Source organism: Microtus oregoni, unplaced genomic scaffold (assembly GCF_018167655.1).
Source record: "Microtus oregoni isolate MIOR12 unplaced genomic scaffold, Mior012 000022F_ref0000154, whole genome shotgun sequence".
Lineage (NCBI taxonomy): Eukaryota > Metazoa > Chordata > Mammalia > Rodentia > Cricetidae > Microtus > Microtus oregoni.
Window position 1 is genome coordinate 14093868 of NW_024543081.1, and position 22515 is coordinate 14116382.

A 22515-nucleotide genomic window follows, 5' to 3' on the forward strand; every position below is an offset into this window, starting at 1 on the left:
TAAAGTAGAGCTTGAAACCAGCAAGGAAAACAAGGACCACAGAGGACTCCCAGGAAACAGGAGGATGGAGATCCGTTGCCCCTCCATCTGTTGACAATGGGTGATGGCCAGCTTCAGTCCTCACCCCAGCATCTGCCCAAGGGCGCAGCCCCCAGAGCAGGCAAGACCGACAGTGGAGGCTATGTGAGGGCTCAGCATAGACACCCCCTCCCAAAGCTGGCTCAAAGATACTAGGGATGATGACTTGTTCCATCCATCCATCAGAGGCAGGAACTGAGGGTGGATCCCAGATGAGGCCACTTACCAGTGTAATAGCTGGTTGGTCCCCCTGGGACTCCCCTGGGACTCCTGGCTCTTTAGAGCAGCCCTTCTCAACCTGTGGGTTGCGACCCCTTTGGGTCACATATTAGATATCCTACATAACAGATATTTACATTATGATTCATAATAGTAGCACAATTACAGTTATGAAGTAGCAACAAAAATAACTTTATGGTTGGGGGGTCACCACAACATGAAGAACTGTACTAAAGGGTCACAACACTAGGAAGGTTGAGAACCACCGCTCTAGTCATTTGCATCTGTTTATCACTTCGTCAGACTGTCCATCACCAAGTCCTTGCTGCCACCTATGGGTGACAAAACACCGGATTTTCCCCACAGCCTTTTTCCCTTGTTGCAGCTTTCAGTAGCTGCAGTTTCCTAGTGGGGAGGATACAGCCATGTGGGCACGGTCATCAGATCCGCTGCCCTGCCCCTTGCAACACCATTCAGGGTAGTGGGCTGGTGGGGACAATGAGTTACACAGCCCAGAGAGGGGTGTCTGTGCAGGAGGCACCTCTGTAAGTTGGTCCAGTACACTCGCCCAATGAATGCTGCCATGTCCAGGAAAGGGCAGACTGGAAGCTAGGTAAGTCGGGTCTTGGGCTTGCAGAATCTGCTCATCCTGTGGGACAGAATCAGAAGCCAGTTCCAGGGGAGCAGTGCAGGGTGCTCCTCAGAAGCTGCCAGTGGATCGACAGGAGAAACAAACTATCACAGCACTTACTGGGAGGCTGCCACTGGCCCTGAGGTTACTGCTTCACATCCAGGAGAGAGGAGCTGGCTGGAACCTGGAGTTGTCTCTGGGAAGTCTGACTGTTCTCATCCCATGGAGACCAAGACAGTATAGGAAGGCAAGGTCTGGTTGATGAAGGTAAGGCAACTGGACCCTGGTCCATCAGATGAAGGCACTGGCAGTGGGAGCACGAAGGAGACAGATGATGAATACTGCTCACTGCAACCTTGGGGCCAGGACCAATGGCCAGCCTACCAAGGTCTAGCCTCTTTGCCTGGATTTTCATAGGCCACCTCTTTGGGCTTACTGTGGGGTTCAGGTAGACAGAGCAGGAACAGACACCACATCTCCAGTGGCCCTCTTGGTATCACCTCTGATCTCAGCTGTGGATGAAGGTCCCATTGCAGGTGTCAGTGACAGCAGTTATCGGTTTCTAGTCCAGGTGCAATATAACAGGTGGGTGGTTGAGGAGGTGGACACTGGACACGCAGGGCCGTTCAGTGAGGGCTGCCCTCCCATCCATTCCTTAGAACTGCACAGTGCAGTGTGCAGCTCAGTCTCATTCCACAACTGATGCCAGCTTCAAACTTCTCACTTTGCTCCCGAGTCACCCCTAAGACACTCTAGAACATCCTGATCTCAGGCTCAGCTTTGGGGATAACGCAGGACACCCCCAAACCTACTTCTTTTCCCTGTCTCCTTGCAGATGGGGTTCAAACAATTACCCAATGTCCAAATTGGAAATTCAGACATGATCTTGGTGTGTATTCACACAATCCCCACCCCACATTCAATCAAGGCTGGTGTGACAATCCTCCCGCCTTCCTACATCCCCAGCGTAAGTATCTCTCCTGTGTCAGTTCTCCCTTATTGTGGTCACTGCTATCTTCTGCCCAGACAACTACATTAGTCTGATTTCCCAAGCTCCCATCCAGCTCCACCCTGCAAACCAGTGAGGAACCTAAGCACAGGTGTACTCAGACCCACCCATCCAAGCTCTGAGCACCGCCTACCTGCCTAGGGTTGTCAGGTGTGCAGAGTCTGTGTGAGCACGAGTCAGTCTCATGATAGACTTGGGTTCTCCAACCTGTGACTGCAGAGCCCCAAGCTGCTGACACCCAGAGTTCTCAAACAAGATATTCTCCCAGCCTCTGATGACACTGCAGAGGCCTTGCCCTCTGACACACTAGTCTCAATTCAGTCCCCAGCTGATTTCACTGGTTGTCTAGAGGGTTCAGAAGATTGAATGACTTGTCCCAGATCACAAACTATAGTTAGGAGACCAACCTAGGCTGTAGTGTGGGGGTGGGAAGCAGGGTGCCACACAGCTATGACACCATCAAAAGAAATAATAATAATAAAGTTAAAGATAATCTCAACCTCAGTAATTCTAGTTCCACAGGTCCCCCCATAATCTTCCCACATCCGCTGAACACAGATGTGGTGACACATACACAAATGCATATAAATAGAAATAAAATAAATTTAGCCGGGTGGTGGCGCACACCTTTAATCCCAGCACTCGGGAGGCAGAGGCAGGCGGATCTCTGGGAGTTCGAGGCCAGCCTGGTCTACAAGAGCTAGTTCCAGGACAGGCTCCAAAGTTACTGAGAAACCCTGTCTCAAAAAACCAAAGAAAAAAAAAGAAAAAAAAAAAAGAAAAAATCAGATACACAGGAATTTTTTAAATCATTTTAATGTATTTCTAATAATCTTTGCCTCGTCTACCAGACAAACCATCTAAATAAATAGATGCTATACAGTCTCTTTTACCCATCAGTACAAAAATAAAACCGCACTTTGTACCTGCTGACTCTCCCCAGCACACATGCCCCGTCCCAATCCCTCCCAATACATTCATGTAGTCTGAACAAAGCTCGGAGCTCATTCTGTGCAAAGTGGTCTTGTGCTGAGACCTGGCGGGCGGGTGTGGTCCGCCACTTTAAGAAAAAAAACAAAAACAAAAAACTATACCACCTCGCAGACACTGAGCTCCTCCCCCAGTGGGCCGGAGGTGGGAGGAACTTGGCAATGAAATAACCATCTTACCAGATGATAACCACAAAGCCCAAACAGGCTCAAATGTGGCACTTGGAGTGTCCACACCAGAAGCTGAGGCACATCTTCACCCCAACCCACAGTGAGGAAAAAGCACTACCCGACCTCTACATTCAAATGGGTGGAGTCAAGGGAAAGATAAGCAGGTGGCCATGACTCCTCGCTTAAGTACTGGCCTTGGAGGGGGTTAGTGTGTGTAGGGGGGCGCTGTCCACTTGGACACTGTCCAGCTTCAGGCTGAGAGGAACCTGTGTAGCCACTCAAAACCTGGAGCCATTCTCCCTAGGGAGCCAGACCACAGCAGTCCAGAGTCATATGGCTGCCCTGAAGGATCCCCAGCCCAGGCCACAATCTCCTGGAGCTGGTGGGTTTCATAAAGGGTCACATGAGAGAAAAGGACACTGCCTGCTGCTACAGACAGGAGACAGCTGCCCGGAAGCCGCCTTTTCTGCCCCTTCCCCCCAGCCTCATGATCCAAGTTGTACAGGCACTTAGTCTTGTGCCCCAGGGATGGAGAACATGACATCTACCAGATGCTGTCCCCAGAATTGTGGGCCAGCAAAAAAAAAAAAAAAAAAACTTTAGTCACCCATCCCCACCTTCTCTGCCAGGAGTTGGGGCTCTTCCTGACTCTATTTCCTGGCCCACCCCAACATTATCTAGATTCAGGACCCAGGATAGAGGTGAAGCAGGTCACCACAGGAGACTGCCCCCAATGGAAGCACTGAGTTAACCCTGGACAACTGAGAATTGAGGAGGAGGGGGAGACCAGGGACTTGAGAAAAGAATGCAGACAGATACAGGGTACAGGCTCTTTGGTTTGGGAATGAGAGTCGAGGAGAGAGCCACCCTACCCTTGCTCATGCAAACTCTGTCTCCTAAAAAGACTTAGGGGCTGCTGGGACTCAGCCACATGGGTTCCTAAGGTGGCAGGGTGTGAGAGAACAATGTGACCTTGGCAAGGGAGTTGCCCCTCCTCAGGTAGGAAGGTTATCAGCCTATAGGGCACCTGTGCAAACTAGCAAACTGCCCCCTCACCAGGACCACAGGCTTGTGTGCAGCTGACTCACCAGAGCACAGTCCAATCCCCACAAGGTATGAGGGGTCATCCTTAGCTGTGTCATTCAGGTTGTGTAGGGAGGGAACACAGAAGACACGGGCTGCCCTGAGAAAGTAGGGGGACACTCCCTTCTTGACTGCCCACACCCACTGGCATCCATGGATGCCCAGGTCAACTGAGCTGCAGGAGAGGGCAGAAAAGGGGTAGTACTAAAAGGGCTGTAAAGTCACCTGAGTCAGAAAGAACATGAACTCCTGTGAAGGAGGGAAGGGCCAAGTGTCTGCGATCCTGGGTGGAAGCATCTGCACCTTGCACAAAGCCTGGTCCTATCTGTAGCTGAGAGGGATGCCAACAGGCTCAGGCTGGCCCAAGCTGTCTGATCCTGTCAGTCACGTGCCAGATGTGCAAGGTGGAGTGAAGGTGCCCGGGCAAGTTCATTTGTGCTAGAAATCACGCCATGTTCACCTGTCAGTTTCTAAAGGTGTGCAAGGTTCACGTGGAGGTCTATAGACATGGGGCAGGTGTGAACACGCACACACAGGCAGTGTGTGCACACTGGAGTGGCTGGATGTGTTCATGGGCATCCCTACACAGGCCAGTACTGGGGGGACAGCACATTCAGAGGAGGCTTGGTTGGCAGCCTCTTCTCTGATCAAGGCCATGCCCTTTGTCCTGATCCTGTCCCTGGTGGCCAAAGACAGCCTCCATGTCCCACCACAAAGCTGGAGTGGAAAGTCCATAGTAAAGATCCAAGTCAAAGAATAGGGAGGGAACAACACCAGAGAGCTAGGGTGGCTGCTCAAGGCAAGGTCGGGACCTCCTGGGCTCCTCCGACTCCTAGGATTTGCCTGTCTGGGCAGGGGAGCCCATCCCCATCTGCCCTGGAGATGAGACCCAGACAACACTGGCCTTCCCTCCCTGTCCTGGAGGCCCCTCTGTAAACAACCTCATGGGGTAAGGGCAAGGTGGTGGGATCTTCCCCATGCTTCTGCTTCTTCTTCTTCTTTTTTTTTTTTTTTAAATTTGCCCTGCTCCCAGCCCCTCCTGTCTCTGGCTGGAACTCCTCACCCAAGCCCCAAGGAACACAGTTTAAGAAGACAGGAAGCAGCTGTTCACAGCTTCCCACTGCGGTCTCGGAAGAAGCCCTCGGCAGCCTGAGCCTCACGGAAGGTGACGGTGACGGAGTTGGCGGTGATGTCAGTCACGGTCACTTCACTTGAGGGGAGCGTGGGTGTCCAGGGAGGGGGCCCATTGGCCAGGTCTGCTTCTGCTGCAGCCATGGGACAAAGACACAGATGAGGCATAGGTTGTCACTAAGTGATCAGTTAGTAGTATCAGCACACAGCCCATCCCGATATGCTTGAACCTGGATGCTTAGGAGGGCACACATGCACCTGCCCAGCTGGAGAGGGTGGGCAGGGGTCGGGCCCAAATTAGTCCTCATTGCTCCACAGCTGCACATGGCTTCCAGGCCCTCTGGACAAGGGTCAGGGCCTTTCAGGCTGAGGTCTCAGGATGACTGCCTTACCCTCCTCCTCAGGGGGCTGCTCCACAGGCTCCCAGTCGCCGGCGGCCTGCAGGACATCTGGGGCTGGTGACTCCTGCAGGGAGAGCTCCCGTGGATGGCTGTGACTCTCCAGGTGGGGCCCGCTGCGTGGCGGGAACTTCTTGTGTGAGAGCCGCAGGTACTTGTGGGCCTTGCGCGGCTTGCAGAGTGGGAAGGGCAGGGTGGGCACCAAGGGGCCCTTGTCCACCAGCTCAGCTGCCCCTGCCTTGACCACCCCCTTGGGGCTCCCGCTGCCGAGTGGGCGCATCAAAGAGAAGCAGAGCTCCTCCTTGCCCTTGGCTTTGTGGGAGCTCCGCAGGTCCATGCTGTACAGCCGCTGCAGGGGCAAGCCAGGGCGCGGCGGGTCAGCCTGCCCCTCCCACTGCGGCTCCACTGCTTACACGGTAACTCCCCCAGTGTACCCATCTGTTCATCCTGCACCTCCCCTGTCCACAGACCAGGGCCCACACCTGTCCCCACACTCGCTGAGCTCAGTCATCCCTTTTGGCCACAGCATGGGCCTTGCCTCCCCAGGGCTGAGGATCAGGGCTGCAGGGCTGCAAACTAACCCACAGGGGAAGGACCACAGCTCAGTGGCACAGCACTTGCCTACCACGTGCAAGGTCCTAGATTTGATTATCAGTGCTATGCAAAGTTGAAAAAATGAAACAACAACAACCACCCCACCCCCCCCGGATTTCTGAAGTAAACACACCGAGATTTTTTTGCCGTTTAGAGAGAGGTCTTTGTCTCCCAAGGAGCCTTGAAAGCTGAAACAGGATCTTCAGGGATGACAGAGGCAAAGGGAGAAGCTGCCTCTGCAGTCTGCAGGCAGTCCAGCCTGCAGGAGCAGAGTCCCACCTATTCTTTGCAGACAGCTGCCCTGGGCCCTCTCTAGGGGCTGGGTCTGTGCTGCCAACTCAACCTCGGTGAAGCAGAACATGTTGGAACTCTAGAATGGGGAGTCTGACATTCCAACTTGGAGTAAAATTTGCACAGCTCCAGAAGAAAAAAAAAATTCTTAGATCGAGACCAAATAAGATCCCATATTACTCAGGGACAGCATCTTTTGCCATATGCCATCAGAGGCCATCCCAGGACAAGTGGCCATCAAACGGGGCCATGAGATCACAAACCCTCAAGGTGAAGGAAGTGATGACACACGCCAGTCCCACACCACTCTGCCCTGCCTGCTGATTGCCAGGCACACATGGTATGGGTCACTGGCAGGATGAGAAGGCTGCGCAGGGGACTTCAAGGCTTTCCCTGAAGCCAGCCCTCAGGAGACTTCAGGGTTCACAAGCCATTTCAAGGGTAGTTCCTTTTGGTTCTTTGTTACCTCATCCTGAGCTCCAGTCAGAGCTGGATTCTACCCTGCCGAGTGACCCCAGGCAAGCCCAAGCCTCGCTGAGCAGTAAGCACTTCATCAGAGTGAAAAACAGAACACTAGCCTGAGTCCAACAGCACCACCTTCTGGACTTCTGCAGTGTGACTTCAGGCAAGGCCACAAACACACTGTGGCTTCTTCCTTGCTCTTTGATCACCCACTTGACTGGACACCACACAATAGGACTGTCAACCTCCAGCACCATGTCACTGGCACACGAGGAGTGACTGGGCAGTCAAACTTCTGTTCCAGCCCTCAAACATCCTGAAGGGATCCACAACCAGCTGAGGCAGCACCACCTTCCGGACAGACCCACAGAGACCGTATAACACAATAACAGTTTCGTTTTCCAGGTGCTGTGTTGGGGTAGTCTGTCTCACAGCAGTAGATGATACAACTACCATCTGACATAGAGAGGGAACATGTGTGCTGGGTGCATGTCTAGCAAAGGTCACTTTCTGCCCTAGGGCCAGTTTATGACAAACCCATGGGTCATCGCCACCTAAAGGCAAGCCATCCTGTCCACTAAAGAGAGCCTGAGGTAATCAGGCACCAGGAGTGGTTAAACACATACAAACTAAATGCCCAGATGCACCTTATGAAATCAAGAACACATCCTTTCACCTACCCTCTTATAGGTGAGAAAACTCAGACCTGCGCAGAATCACAGAACAGTGTCTGTGGCTTCACACTCTGTTGGTGGCTATACCAAGACTTAAGGCGCCTTGAGAATGAGGACAACACAGGCTTCACAGGCTTCTCCCCATCCAAAGAGAACATGGTTCTGTAAGTCTGCTATTCCAAGGTCATGTTCAGAATGCTAAGAGTATCCAGTCCTTGGATTTTTGCAGTCCTAGCCTGCCATGCTTCCTCAGCACATAGATCCTTGGTTATTTGGTGTTTAGAGATTTGGAGAGTCAAAAAGGCTCATCCACAACATTTCAAGTTCTCAAAGATTGGCTACATGACTACCTCAGGCCCACTAGAGTCCCCACCCCAGGCTGACCTTCCTGGCTCCAAATCTATGCGCAGCCTTTGCCCAACTCCTACTGAAACAAACCCACTGAGTGTCTTGCTGCACAGTACTCTGGCTGTGCTGGGTAAGCTGAGTAAATGACGAGAGGGCCAGTGCACATGCAGGTGGGGGGGGGGGTGAGGTGGTGGTCAGAGACAGTGGTTACCTGCAGCAGAAGCCGTTTGGGTTTCGGACCTCTCTTCCTATAGCCTGATGCTCGGTCTCTCTCCTCCCTGGGAGTGCAAAGAAGGTGACAGAAGAAAAAGAAACTGTGACATCTAAGAGACATCACCCCCTTCCATCATGTGCCTGGGTTGGGGGGACACAGGCCATTCCACACTCCTCCCCCTTGCTCTGTGGAGCCATAACAGACATTCAGCTTCCAGGGCTCAGCCTTTAGTCTGAAAACACACAGGTCCTTGCTACACTCCGGGGCCACACAGGGCTCTACCGCCTATGCCACTGAGGACCCTGTAAGAATGGAGCTCTGCTCTCTACTCTCACTCAGAACCAGAACGGCCTTGAGTGTCCTGGGCACTAAGAACTATAGCAAGCTCCTTGGCAAGGGGAGGTCGACACAGCCATTCTGTCTGGGATCTATTGGAACCTGCAGAGAAAGGGTAAGGAAGGAGAAAGACTGACCTGCAGGTGCCCTCCCAACAAAGACACCCTTAACCTGTATGACACAACTCGAGACTCCACATGGCAGTGCCAAAAACATGGGGACACCAGATCCTCCTGTCTGTCTCAATTCACTCCACACATTCTCCTGCATCCCTACCACGAAGACCTCACAGACACCAGGAAGGTGGAGCAGGTGGGAGCTCACTCATTCTCCATTAAGGTTGAATGAGACCTCCTCATCTGGGCTATCCATACACCAGTCAGCCCCAAATGTCTTAAACTGGTCTTGGTGGGAGCTACCACAGCCCTGCCGGGCGATAATCTCCTGATTCGAGGAATGGGCACCTGGCCTTGGCTCTCTCCACGGCTTTCTTTGCCACAATCTAAAACTTGGGCATGGTGCCACATGTCTACAATTCCTGCATTTGGGAGGTACTAGCCAGGACTATATAGGGAGACCCTGTCTCAGAAAACGGAGACAGTCCATAGGACTCTCTCAGTGACACAACCCTTTACACCAGTGCTTTTCAACCTTCCTAATGCTGCGACCCTTTAATACAGTTCCTCATGTACTGACCCGCAACCATAAAATTATTTCATTGTTACTTCATAACTGTAATTTTGTTATTGTTATAAATGATAATTTAAATAGCTGTGTTTTTCGACGGCCTTAGGCGATCCCTGTAAAATAGTTGTTTGACCCCCAAAGGGGTCATGACTCACACATTGAGAAACACTACTTTAGATCAGGATCTCACCAAGAAGCAGAGAGAACAGAGAGAAACTGTGGGACAGGAACACCATCGCTGACTTAAGAGCAATGATGAAGGGCTGGAGAAATGACTCAGTAGTTAAGAGCACTGGCTGCTCTTGTAGGAAACTCAGATTCAGTTCCCAGCACCCACATGGAAGCTCACAGAATGTTTGATATACCAGTTCCAGGGGGAATCTGACACCCTCTTCTGGTCTGCAGAAGTACTGCATGCACATAGTGTGTGTGTGTGTGTCTGTGTACATACACACACACACTCAGGCATTCACACATACACATAAAATCAAATAAATATTAAAAAGAACAAGTCTTGTAAAAACAAACAAAAAAACAAAACGAAACAAAAAGGAACAGTGATGACACATCCTTTGAATCTTTGAATGTGCTTCCAGAAGCCTTTGGGGAGAAGCAATAGTGTAGCAATGAGGGACTGATCAGATCATGCCCTCAATGTCCCAGCTTCTATAGGCAAAGCTCCTGGACAAGCCCCCTAACTGCTCAGGGGGTTTAGATTCCTCATTCCAATATCAGCCTCATTCCTATGTCAAGAAATTACCATAGGAATCAAATAACAAAAACAATTGTCAGTATGCTGGGTGGTGGTGGTGGTGCATGACTCTAATCCCAGAACTTGGGAGGCAGAGACAGGCTGATCTCCCAGTTTGAGGCCAGCCTGGTCTACAGAGTGAGTTCCAGGACAGCCAGGACTATTAAATAGAGAAACTCTGTCTTGAAAAACTAAAAACAAACAAACAAACAAAACAGTTGTGAGAACCAGACACAGTAGCACACAGACTAAGTCCAGCAAGTAGAAGAAAGAAGAGGGTGAAGCAGCCACAAGTCCAGGTAGGCCAGGGCTAGCGTGAACTCTGTGTAAACACAGGCATGGCGGGGGAAGAGAACCAATGCAGGTCATCATTGAACCTCACACACGCACTGTGGCACTCAGGTGCCCCCACCAAATGTAGTTTAAAAATGTCAACAGGTGTGCCACACTCTGGCCCAGGTGGGAGCAGGGAAGCCATGGGAAGGTGGGATCATGACTGGAGGTCTAAGGTCAAGCCGGAAGCCTTCCTCACATCCCTGGCTTTGCTTGGCCTCATCAGCCTTCCTTCTTTGACAGGGAGGGTCAGATGCTGCCATTTCCACATGGGATACATCTGTCAATGCTTCTGAATGAATCCTCAGCCTGGGACCAGGAAGCCACAGGAGGGCAAAGCTGGCAGATAGGGAGGATACAGGAACAGGTTTTAGATGCCCACCACCTTTCCCTGGCACGCACAGCCCCAACCACCCGGCCCTCTTGCCCAGGGCTAAGCCACTGGTTGGAGCAAGGCTCAGCCCAGGCCCAGAACAAGCAGGGCCCTTACTTCTCCTCGTAGGCCATGACAAGGCGGGGGTCCAGGATGTGCTCCTCTGGCTCCCATGTGCTGTACCTGGGGAGAAAAACAAAAGATCAGAGCTGCTCAGCCACCACAGTGTCCCAGAGGTGCAGCTGTGCTCTGTGCCAGCCTACCACATAGCCTTGGCCTGGCCTGTGCAGTTATGAGAGCCTTAGCCACAACTCCATCCTACTGCAGACTCCAACTAGATCTCTCATCCTCCTGAAGCTTAAGGATGCCTTTGGCCCTCATCCCACAGCCTGGCAGGGGCTCCGGGGCTAGCCTATTTGGGTTCAAATCCCAGCTCTGACCCTCGCTGACTGTGTAACCTTGAGCTAATACTCAGCAGCCCTGTGCTTCTGCGTCCCTCCTTGTGAAGAACGCAAGGACTGACCAGAGCTCTCAGGGCTGTTCACAGTAGTGGCTGGCTGAGAGAAAGGGTTTTGCTATTTGTGTTTTTTATGTTGCTTGGCCCCAGCTCCAGCTGCAGCCATCAAGCAAGGCCTGCAGCCCCTTCAGCCCCTTCTCTCTGAGCCTGGCCCACAACAGGTGTCTGGTAAACGTCTAGTGATGACTGATATCTTTTTTCTTTCCCCCAGAGACAGGTTTCTCAGTAGCTTTGGAGCTTGTCCTTGAACTTGCGCTACAGACGAGACTGGCCTCAAACTCAGAGATCCGCCTGTCTCTGTCTCCCAAGTGCTGGGATTAAAGGCATGTGCTACCACCACTGCCTGGCAATGACCAATATCTTAAAAGAACAAAAAATAAAATTCTAAAGCAGTAAGTGGGAATACAAGTAGAAAAATCGCTGGGCAGTGGTGGCACATGCCTTTAATCCCAGCACTCAGGAGGTAGAGGCAGGAGGATCTCTGTGAGTTTGAGGCCAGCCTGGTCTACAGAGTGAGTGCCAGGATAGGCTCCCAAGCTACCTACATAGAGAAACCCTGTCTCGAAAAAACAAAAACAAAAAATAGATAGATAGATAGATAATGCCTGGGTGTGCTGGTCTACATACTGAATTCCAGGTCAGCTAGAACTACATGGTGGACCCAATCATAATTAAAAAAAAAAAAAAAAAAAAAAAAAAAACAAGCCGGGCGGTGGTGGCGCACGCCTTTAATCCCAGCACTTGGGAGGCAGAGGCAGGCGGATCTCTGGGAGTTCGAGACCAGCCTGGTCTACAAGAGCTAGTTCCAGGACAGGCTCCAAAACCACAGAGAAACCCTGTCTCGAAAAACCAAAAAAAAAAAAAAAACAACAACAACAACAATAACAACAAAAATGTGGCGCTCAAACATACCGCTCCTGGGGCATGCACTCAAAAGACTACTGCAGAGATACTTGTTCTTCTGCGTTCTTTCTGCTCTCTTCATCGTGGCTAGGAAATTAAGTCAGTCTAGATGCTCATCAGGTAATAACCAGATAGTGAAATGTGTCACCCATATGCAAGGGAACGTTATTCAAATGTAAAGAAAAAAATAAAACACAGAATTCACAGGAAAATAGATCGAAGTGGAAAATACACAAAATGAAGTAGTCCAGGCCCAAAAAAAAAAAGCCTAGCTTCAGATTTTCAGATTTGTGTTAATTTGCAGTGCCTGTGGAGGTCAGGAAACCAGAAAGATCCCAGGAGACAGAAGGAAAGAAGCTTTGAAGCAGGAACAGGGGAGCAGAATGCCGGGGTGGAAAAAGGCGTAAGTGGGGATGAGAGCAAGAGACGGGGGAGAGTTCACCAAAACTATGGATGTATGAAAAGTCAGTGGAAAACCCACCAATCTGTAAGCTAGTTTTTAAAATATAGAGGTTGGAGATGGCTCAGCAGCTAAGAGCACAAGCTGATCTCGCAAAAAGCAGGATTTCAGCCGGGCGATGGTGGCGCACGCCTTTAATCCCAGCACTCGGGAGGCAGAGGCAGGCAGATCTCTGTGAGTTCGAGACCAGCCTGGTCTACAGAGCTAGTTCCAGGGTAGGCTCCAAAGCCACAGAGAAACCCTGTCTCGAAAAAGAAAAAAAAAAAAAAAAAAAAAAGCAGGATTTCAGATCCCAACTCCTAGGTCAGATGTTCATTACTGCTTGTCCCGCTATCTCCTAGGGGCTAGTGCCCTCTCCTGGGCTCTCTGGGCACTTGCACTCATGTGTACATAACCAAACACATGCAGAACCACTACCACCACCACCACTACTACTAAAAACACACAGACATATGTGTTTTTTAAAGAGGTTAAGGGTTGGTAATATGCTGCCCAGCTTGACAATCTGAGTTTGATCCCTGGTATTTCCCAGGTAGACAGAGAGAACCAAATTGTACTCTAACAACCACAGTGAGACTCAAATGTACCTACACACACACACACACACACACACACACACATTATTTTTAAAAACATGATCATGAATGGTGGTATCCTATGTGAGTGAATGCTGCTGCCTCCAGAAAGCACAGGTTATTAAATGAAAATCTCAGTGCCAGGCATGAGATGCTGCCCTATGAGTTGTTTGACAAGAAGGCCTGAGGGCCCAAAACAAAAGCATTTGTCATTGCTCTTGGTTGCCCACCAAAATTAGGTAGTAGGACCTTGATGTTATAGACACCGCATATTTTTATTATACGACATAGATAATCAAGCTAAAACTGACCTGGGAGTTTCTTATTAGTTTTCATAGTTCTGAAAGATTCCAGGCTACTTGGGAGAAAGCCACTGATAGTCTGACCCAGAGATGATCCTCGCTTGCTCTAATACTGACTGGCTAAGCAGGATGCTACCAACAGTGCAACAGAGGTGTAAATGGTAAACAACCGACTGCTTTCCGAATTGATTGGAGGCCAACTCCGCAGGAGAAAATTTATGCTCAGGGCTGTTAACCTGGTTATCATAGCTCCTAGGAGGGAACCTATCTGCTGTTCTGCTAAAGGGACATGCTGTCAAACTGCCTTCTAAGTATTTGTTTAAACCCGTAGATCTGTGCTGCTCCCAATCTTAGAGAAGAAGCTTTTTGCAGTAGGCAGAATTATTGCAGACTCAAAAATGGTCAAAGTGCAGTCAGGTATGGTGGTGCACACCTTTAGTCCCAGCACTCGGGAGGTAGAGGCAGATGGCTCTCTGTGAGTTTGAGGCCAGCCTGGTCTCCAGAGCGAGTTCCGGACAGCCAGAGCTGTTATACAGAGAAGTGTTGTGGAATAGAGTATTTCTTTAAGTGTGTAAAGATGTGCTGTTCCACCTTGCCTGCCTAGGGCACCTGAATGGTCTAATAAACAGGTGAAGGGCAGAGAGATACGGGGAGCCAGGCAGACATGGAGACCGCAGGTAAACAGGATGAGCAGCAGGTGGATGAGGTAAATGAGCCTCGGGGTAGCACACAGATTAACAGAAGTGGGCTGTTATAAAACCTAGCGAGAAACAAGCCTAAGCTAAAGGCTGAGCATTCATAATTACCAAGTCTGTGTCATGATCTCGGGGCTGACAGTCCAAAAAAGCCTGCTACAAAGAAACTTTGTCTTGAGAAAAAACAAACAAGAAAACAGAACAAAAGGAAAATGTTGAAGTGCTGAGAATAAGTTAAATTTTGAGCGTTCAGCCTTAAACAGGACATCTATACTAGCCCTCCCCCACAAACCTCAGGAAACATCACAGAAGAGCAGGCAGAGGATAAGGAATGCTGTAAGATGCTATTCTGAACAGCACATGGCTACCACACTCCTGAACGCACAGGAGCTGTGGTTATTTGCACAAAATGGAGGCTGTCGACGTTTCAGTATAGATGAGGACAACACACATGAACTACGCCCCTAGTCCACAGCTGCTGGGAAAGACGCCATTTTTCTTCAGAGGTGTGGCTACTGGGAAGACACCTATAACCCAGTAAATAACCCCAAATCCATCTATAAGCAAGCAACCACAATTAAACTCAGTGACTATAAATACGTGTGTGCACAAGCACGCACACCCACACACGAACATGTTGGGAAGAAAGGTTCCAGGAAAGAAGATGAAAGGGACGTTAAAGTCAGGAGCACACCTTTAGTTCCAGCACTCCCAAGGCAGAGGCAGGATTTCTGAGTCCTGGAACTCCCTCTGTAGACCAGGCTGGCCTCCACTCATAAGATCCGCCTGCCTCTGCCTCCCTAGTGCTGGGATTAATGTCGTGCACTACCATGCCCAGTGATATGTATTTTTTTAAAAATTAAACCATGACCATGTTCTGTGATTCAGGCCAAGGGCATCCTGGGGAAAGTGACAACTGCCTGAGAGGTCTCATGAGCAGGGAGAAAGGAGGCAGAGACATCCTAAGAGCTAAAACCTTTCTCTTAAGTCTCAGGGACACTGGACCAGGAAGAGGGGCAAGTGGCCAGACACAGAACTCTTCCTTCCTTCCTTCTTGTTTTCAGCTGACCAGTGGATCTTGGGCAGCCTCCAGAGGTTCGTCAGCCCCTGTGTGCACTCCTCTCCCTGTCTGGCAGCCATCTCCCAATCATCCTTAAGAACCAGGTTCTGGTGGATTCCTGGCCCAACTGGTCCTTGCTAAGCAGGACCAATTCAACTATGAATGCACCCAGCTCAACTCAGCACCAGGTGTTCTAAGAAAGCTGCTGAACTGATCCCCACCAGGGCAGGTGGAACTCAAGTCTTCTGCCCTCCAGCTCCTATCAGCCCACTCCTTACTGCTGCAGCTACTGTGGGATTCCCACCCTTCTCTGCACTCAGTTCCTTCATCTAAAGAACAATTGCCTCCACTGGCTGTCACGAATGCAACAGTCTACTCTGAGGAATATTTCACCGAGGTAGGTTCTTAAATAATCACTCCAGTTTACAGATGAAAACAGGAGGCACAGAGATTAAGCACCTCGCCCAAGGTCACCTCCTTGGGCTCTCCCACAAGCTGGAGCATCCCTTGGGGGAGGGTCACTGCCTATTATCTAGCCTCTCTTAGCCATGAAACAACAGAAAAGGGCAGTCAGAGTCCTAGAACCAATTCCCAAGGCAGAGAAGGGAGCAGCAGGAGGGATGGAGGTGGGAGGACGGCTAATCCCTTCCACCTCAAGGCAAAGCGAAGCAGCGGGTCTTGCAGAAGGGTTCAAAACTGGCAGCAAAGCGCCGCTGTAAGCATCTGGCGCGCGCTCGCGCACTCAAGCACAGGGTGAGGGTGAGAGCCCCAGCACTGGAAACCTACATGGGCGGGCACGCCTGCCGGCTGGAGATAAACACGACCACGTGACCTTAGTCCCGCCCCACCGCCCGGTAAACAAGCTCCGCCGCCGCACCCCGGCCCCCGCTCCTCTGCAGTCCCCGCGAGCTGGGGTCAGGCGATGGGGTGGGGCGCAGCACCCCAAGCAGGACAGGTCGCCGGGCCGTAGCCTGCCGTTCCAGGGTGGGGGAGGGGCCTGCTGAGCAGTACGCAGAAACCGGGCGAGCTGGGGCCACGCGGAGCCAGGCCAGCAGCAGCTCCAGGACTCCAGTTTCAACCGCCCCAACTGCTGAGCCTCATTCTAAACCGGGTTTCCCCATAATCCCTTAGCTTTGAGTTGGGGAGAAGATCCGATGTTTTAAACCACATGACGCACATACTTATAAAATCCAAGAAAATTAAACCAGCTTCAGAAGCCTGGAGTTGCAGGCATGGCTGCCAGGGCTAAACAAGGCTTCTTGGCCTAGAGAGGAGGCACCCTGCTCTGTACCTGGCTGCCAGGATGCGTTAGTGATTCCTAGCAGGTTTCATTATACATGAGGAAATGGAGGCACAGCCTGTCAATCATAACCAAAGTTCCTAAGGAGGCATGATGGGCTGACACTAGAAAAGCTAGCAGCAAGACACCCCTGGGCCGCTTTAGTGGCGCTGGCCACATATTCCAGGGGTAGATCAGAATCTCAGAAGAGGACTCTCCATCTGTAAAAGTGGGTGATGCCTGGCTTTTACTGGGGCTCTTGCACTGGCACCTTGGTAAATGACGTCATTACTGAAGCTCCAAGGAGCGTCTTTTTGAAAAGATGGAGCTATATGCTTGGGGAGTAGCAGGGTGCTGGGCAAACAGGTAAAATGGAGTACCCAAGAGTCTTCGAGTCAAACAGAGTACCTGATGCCCCCGGAAGATCCAAGAGTTCCCTTCTATTACATTACTGGAGGGGGGGCGTTATTTGCCTTTTGCTGGGGGAAAAATGGACAGGAACAAAATGGCTGCGGTGGCCTGGCAAAGGTACCTTCCTGTCACTATTATACTAAGTAGTTCCCTACCTAGCCATGAGGAGGACCCAAGCCAGACAACACCCACTCCCCACACTTTCTCAGCCTCTGCAAAGCAGCTGGACCTGACCCACCCAGGCAGCAGGCATCATATGAAATGGGGATTATGAGGTGGAGTTAGCAGTCATGTTCCTGTCATAACCTCAGTTTCGCCATCTGAAAAGACTATATTATTCTGAGCAAACTTAAGCTCCTATTTGGAATGAAATCTTTCCTTCCAACAAAAAACGCAGCCTACAGGCCCACTCAGCTGACCCTGTACTTTTAGTTTAACTCTGAGAACATTGGTTCTGTGAGAGGCTTTGGGGTTCAGTATGAGGAGAGCAGCGAGTAGAGTCTGAGGAGTTGCCCAAGGGCTCCTAAGTGCCCACTGGGCAGCCAGGCCTGAAATCTAGAAGCAAAGAGAGAAGGCATCACCCTAGGTGATCTAGCCAAATGACTTTGGGAAGAGACAGGAGAGCTATCAAGGCCCTTGCTCCCCTTCTCCTCAGGGAAGCTGTGGATGTGGTCAGCTGCCTGCGGACAGCAAACGGAGCCCTGTTCCAGCCACTTGCTGTGCCCCTTTTCCTGCATTCCCTCTGCCACTGTTCCCAGGCCAGATGACCACTAGGGACCAGTGAGGGGAAGACAAATGTGTTATCCGCATGTTATCACCAGCACACCTGGATGCCCGTGGTCCACTCTGAACCAATGCCCAGGCCTTTCACCCTGCCAGGCTAAGCAGCCTGTAAGAGAAGTGAAGTCCTAGGCCACTGAACCTACTTCGTAGAGGGGAACACTGGAGGCACTTGGGTACTGACTTCCCCTCTTCCCACCATCCCTCCATAATACCCCAGGACCGAATCACAGGTCAGCCCTTTCCCACTTCCACGCCCCCCCCCCCCCCCAACACACACACAAGAGGAGAAAGTTCCAGGGCTGTCAGAGCCATCAGGAGAGCAGAGGGGGTTTCCAGAAGCCAGGCTCTAGGAGGCAGGGCAGAGCGGTCACAGACCAGTAGAGAGGTCCTACATGTAGCTTGTTTCCCAACCCCAACAACTCTTTGGTTAGTGAGAAGGTTCCTCATCAGGCTCCCACACCAGAGGTTCATCTGCCATACTAGGTATCTTCCCTAACTCTCTACCCCACAACGCCAGGAAAGCATATTAGAAGACAGAGGAGAGGCCTGAAAATGGTCAGGCTTAGTTCAAGTCCCAGTTCTGCCTCCCCTTGCTGTGTGACCTAAGGCAAGCTGCTTCTGGTCTCTGACTGTTTCCTCAGCTGAAAAGCTCAGAATCACATCTATTTAAAAAGAATGCTTGGGAACTTACCCTGTAGACAAGAGAGTGCCATCCAAATACAAGAAGACCCAGGTTCTGCCCCCGCCCCCCCAGCACTGACTGGGGATCCACCGCCAAGATTCCCATCTGACCTAGCACTGTAATTGCTCCACATGGGACCCCCTTCACTGGCCAGCAGTCGTTGAGGAAGCCAAGGTGCTGGGTCTTAACTCCCATGGCCAGAAGAAAGGGGGCAGGATGAGGGGACAAGCAGGACACCCTCTAGCAGAGGGGACCGGAGGGGTCCCCAAAAGCTGATGATTTAGTCAGGACTTGCTATTCAGTCATAAAAGCAACAGGGGCTGAAGCCAGCACGGGGAGAGGACGACAGGTAGGGGACACACACATGAGCCTTACTTGGGGGGCCATCCTTTCCACTTCACCAGATACTCGACTTTGCCCTGGGAAAAGAAAAATGGAGACAGTGAGATACACACCCCTACAACCCTGCAGGACAGTGAAGGCCAAGAGACCCTCAGTGGCAGGTATAGTATCACCAACCTATGAACGGCAAGGCTCCCTCAACCCAAGGGACAACTCCCCCAAACTCTGGCTACTATATGACCATCCCATAGCCCTCCCTGCTGCAGCATGGAAGGTACATCTGGTCCCAAACATCCCTGGAACCCGAGACGGGGTCATGTCACAGAGGGAAACCGAGAGCACATGGAAACATGTATGTATAGCCACGCACAGCAGCTCAAGTTCCAAGCTGAGACCAGGATCCCTAGCTCTCCTCTCTGGGAGAAGCTGCTTACACCATTGAAAGGTGGCTGTCTGTCCGTCCCTTGTTAGAAACTGGAGTCTGAAGGAAAGGGACCTTAACTGTCCACCCCAGCCCCATGCACTGGGTGAAGCATCTCCATACCACGGCTCTGAGGTTAATCTGTAGCACCTTGCAAAGCTTTCCTCCCTAGCACCACACAGTGGACAGTTCTTTATGAAAAAGCACCTAGTCTGCCAGAGGCATCAGTATTGACTTCCTCGTTCATCCTGCCTGTATCTGTGCTCTTTGCCAGAACGCCAGCACTGAGAGAAACAAGGGAGCCTCGGGCTCAGAGTGGTACCTGGAACATCCTGCAGCCTCAGTTTAGGTTTGGAGAGCTGAGCTGAACGAATGAAGGGTTCCTTCCCTCTCTGACCTACCCCTGTGCCCTGTCGGAGGACATGATAGCTATACCCGCTTCAGTCTAGTACCCTGGGCAGGCACTCTAACCAACAGTCACAGCCCCACGCCACCTACTCCGGGCCCACCCAAAGCCCTGCAGAGGATCACACAGCAGGTGCTATCCAGCCCCACACTTCAGTCAAGCGGGAGAATGTGGCTGCCAGGAGCCTCTCAAGGAGTTGCAGGGAGAAAACGGAAAGGGGACCCTCGGCAGACCCAAGAGAAGAACTTTTCTTTCCCAAGGATATGCCCAGATCCAAGTTCACTCTGGTACGAGCCCCTCGGCGGGCACGTGCACAAAGAGCGTAGACTTGAGGTGCGGACCGGAAGCTCCGGGCAGAGGTGTGTGGTCCTGAGCGCGGCAGAACCGCCTCCTTAAATCTCAGGGTGTGAGTGGAAGGCCTTGGCAGAGGGGGGCGGAGCTTCGAGGATGCCCCAACAACAGTGGCCCGGGCTGCGGAGCGGCACCCGGCTCGTCGGTGGGGGAGGGGAGGATTGGGGAAGGAGAAGAAAGGTGTGCCCGGGCTGGGGGTGGGGGGGGGTTGGGATCGGGAAGGTCAAAGTCCAACAGGAAAACTTCATAGGCCAGAGGAGACTTTCCCAAAGCTCTGCTGCCAACTTCAAAGGGCTTGGTACTAAAACTCCGGAGGGCCGAGTTCGAGACTCACTTGCTCTAACGCACTAGCGAGTTGCTTCCTCAACTTGAGCGTCAGTCTCCTCGAAACTGAGCGTAAAGGGAATGAGGCGGAATGGAGTTCAGAATCTCCAGTCCCGTCCTCATCTCCATCCCACACGGCCTCAGAAGCACCAGCATCTCAGGGCAGCAACTTTAACTCTACTGGCCCGCCACAGTGGCGGGGAAAGTGAGGGACGGGGCTGTGAGGCCGGCCCAGCAGCGCCGGGTCCCCAGGTGTCCCCCGCACCACTTTCCGCTCTGCCCGACCTGGAGGGGGCGGTGCTGGGGAGCAGGAGGCGACCTCGCCGCGTCGCGGGAGCCGCCCCCGAACAGCCTCACCTTCCGCACGCGCTTCTTCCGGATGCTCTCCACCGCAAACACCTGCTCGCCTATGGCTGACAGCTCCATGCGGGGCGGCGGGCGACGGGCCGGGGGCCGGGCCGGGTCGGGGGTGGAGCTGCGGGGCCGCGGCTGCTGCGCGCGATGCTCGGGCTGGCGGGGACCCCGTCAGGCTCTGTCCGGCGCGCACGCGCACGCGCGCACACCCCCTAGCGCTCCCTCACGCCGCCGACGTTCCATTTTTGAACCTGCGCAACGTTTTCCTCAGCGCCGGCGAGCGGGTGCGCGCGCGCGGGCGGGCCTCGGAGAGAGCCCGGAGGGTCAGCTCCGCCCCTCGCTGCCGGGACCCCGCCCCTCGCCGCGGGGACCCCGCCCCTCTCCCTAACCCCGCCTGCTAGCCAAGTTGGGCGGCTGGTAGCGCGTCTGATGCTCCCGACTTGTTTGGAGCGTGGGGTGTGAGCGCAGCCGTCTGCGGCGCACCCCGTCTCTCTCCTCTGCTTCTGAGCTGGCTGTGATTATTTTCCTGGAATCCTCCCAATGATTCGGAAGGTCCAAAATGGTGTGACTCTGAAGCCCGGAGTAGCAGGCCTGTAATCTCAACATTGGGCAGCTGAGGCAGAATGATCAGGAAGGAGTTCGTGGCCAGACTGCACTACATAAGACCCTGTCTCAAATAAATATATTAAGACAGGGGTTGGAGAGATGGCGTTGTGTTTAAGAGCAGTTGCTGCTCTTTTCAGAGGACCTGGGTTTAGTTCCCAACACTCGCATTATGGTTCACAACCGTGATTCCAGGGAATTCACTGCTATCCTCTGATCCACGTGGCTCGTACGTGGTAAGCAGGCAACCACTCATACACTATTTATTTTAAAAAATCATTTTAAGACAGAAGGTAGAAGCTCACTCTTTAATCCCAGTACTGAGGCGGCAGGGTCGGGCGGATCTCTTGTGTTCGAGGGCTATGGGGGGGGGGGGGGGAGACCCTGTCTCAAAGAATAAAATAAAATGCAAACGAAATTTTAAAGAATGGTGTGAGGCCGTGTTATGCAGATAGGAAACAGGCAGAATAAGCCGGTCATTTGTTTCCCTTCCCACAAAAGAGACCAGGCCGGGTGAGGACCGCGGCGCGGTAGGAGGGGCGGACAGCAAAGGTTTCCCACCCGGAGTGCGCAGTCCCGGCGGGCCTGAAGATGCCTCTGCGCCCACCCCGCCATGCTTCCACCCATCAGCCTTTCCCCAGTCCTAGCCGGTGGTGGAGAAAGCACGGGCACACACGTGAGCGCGCTACCCACAGGGCCCAGGCTAGCAGTAACAAGTCATCTCAGGTGGAGACCCCTTTTTTATGGCAGCCGACCCAGCCACGGACTAGACTCCCTAGGCCTTCCTCCACCTCCTTGGTTTTCTGCACTTCTGTCGTGAGCAACGAACGAACTCCTAATCCCCGACTCAGCCCTAAGGCTTTCTCTACAGTGGAGATGAGGTAGGAGTCGCCCCCACTCCGCCCGCTTCCTCCTCATTCCTGCCTCTCCGACCTCCCGGAGTTGATTTAGGGCCGCCCCTCAACATCACCACCCCCACACACCCCGGATTCTTAACTACCTCCTCTCGCTGCGTCCCCCTCCCCCATCCCTGTGACCCAATGGGCTTTCTACCACCAAACCCGACCGAGGCACCCAGTGCTTAGATACATCCCGTAGTTCCCTATTCTGAAACTCTAAACACCGAAGTCCGGCGAAGACACAAAAGAGAAAACTAGATTGGCACATGAGTTTTTACCAAGCGCAAAGGAAGCCTTAAGGCAGGGGACGTCAAGACCCTGTCCCGAGAGAAAATTACCATCATCGAGAACTGTATATTCCGTGGAAATACCTGCT

General features: G+C 52.3%; 1 protein-coding gene across 4 annotated transcripts; it reads right to left on the reverse strand.

The window, feature by feature from the left end:
* Nucleotides 1-5167: 5167 nt before the first annotated feature.
* On the reverse strand, nt 5168-20932 carry Cbx7 (chromobox 7). Of its 4 annotated transcripts, none has more exons than XM_041671931.1 (6): nt 20641-20932; nt 18815-18858; nt 10890-10955; nt 8290-8356; nt 5704-6058; nt 5168-5442 (listed from the first exon to the last, which is right to left on the reverse strand). In XM_041671931.1, exons 1-6 carry the CDS (start codon nt 20707-20709, stop codon nt 5288-5290), a joined length of 756 nt encoding a protein of 251 aa, XP_041527865.1. In that variant the 5' UTR covers nt 20710-20932; the 3' UTR covers nt 5168-5287. The 4 variants fall into 4 exon arrangements, with proteins under 4 accessions (XP_041527865.1, XP_041527864.1, XP_041527868.1 ...); XM_041671930.1 differs by having other exon boundaries at nt 5168-5445; XM_041671934.1 differs by having other exon boundaries at nt 5168-5445; nt 5704-5776; nt 20641-20931.
* Nucleotides 20933-22515: the final 1583 nt, after the last annotated feature.

Excerpts from the sequence above, each read along its gene's own strand:
- Cbx7 (XM_041671930.1), bottom strand. The coding sequence starts at position 20,709 with ATGGAGCTGTCAGCCATAGGCGAGCAGGTGTTTGCGGTGGAGAGCATC. Across the intron at positions 6,059-8,289 it reads CCAAACGGCTTCTGCTGCAG|CGGCTGTACAGCATGGACCT; the intron begins GTAACCACTGTC and ends TTGCCCCTGCAG. Across the intron at positions 5,446-5,703 it reads GCAGCCCCCTGAGGAGGAGG|CAGAAGCAGACCTGGCCAAT; the intron begins GTAAGGCAGTCA and ends CCATGGCTGCAG.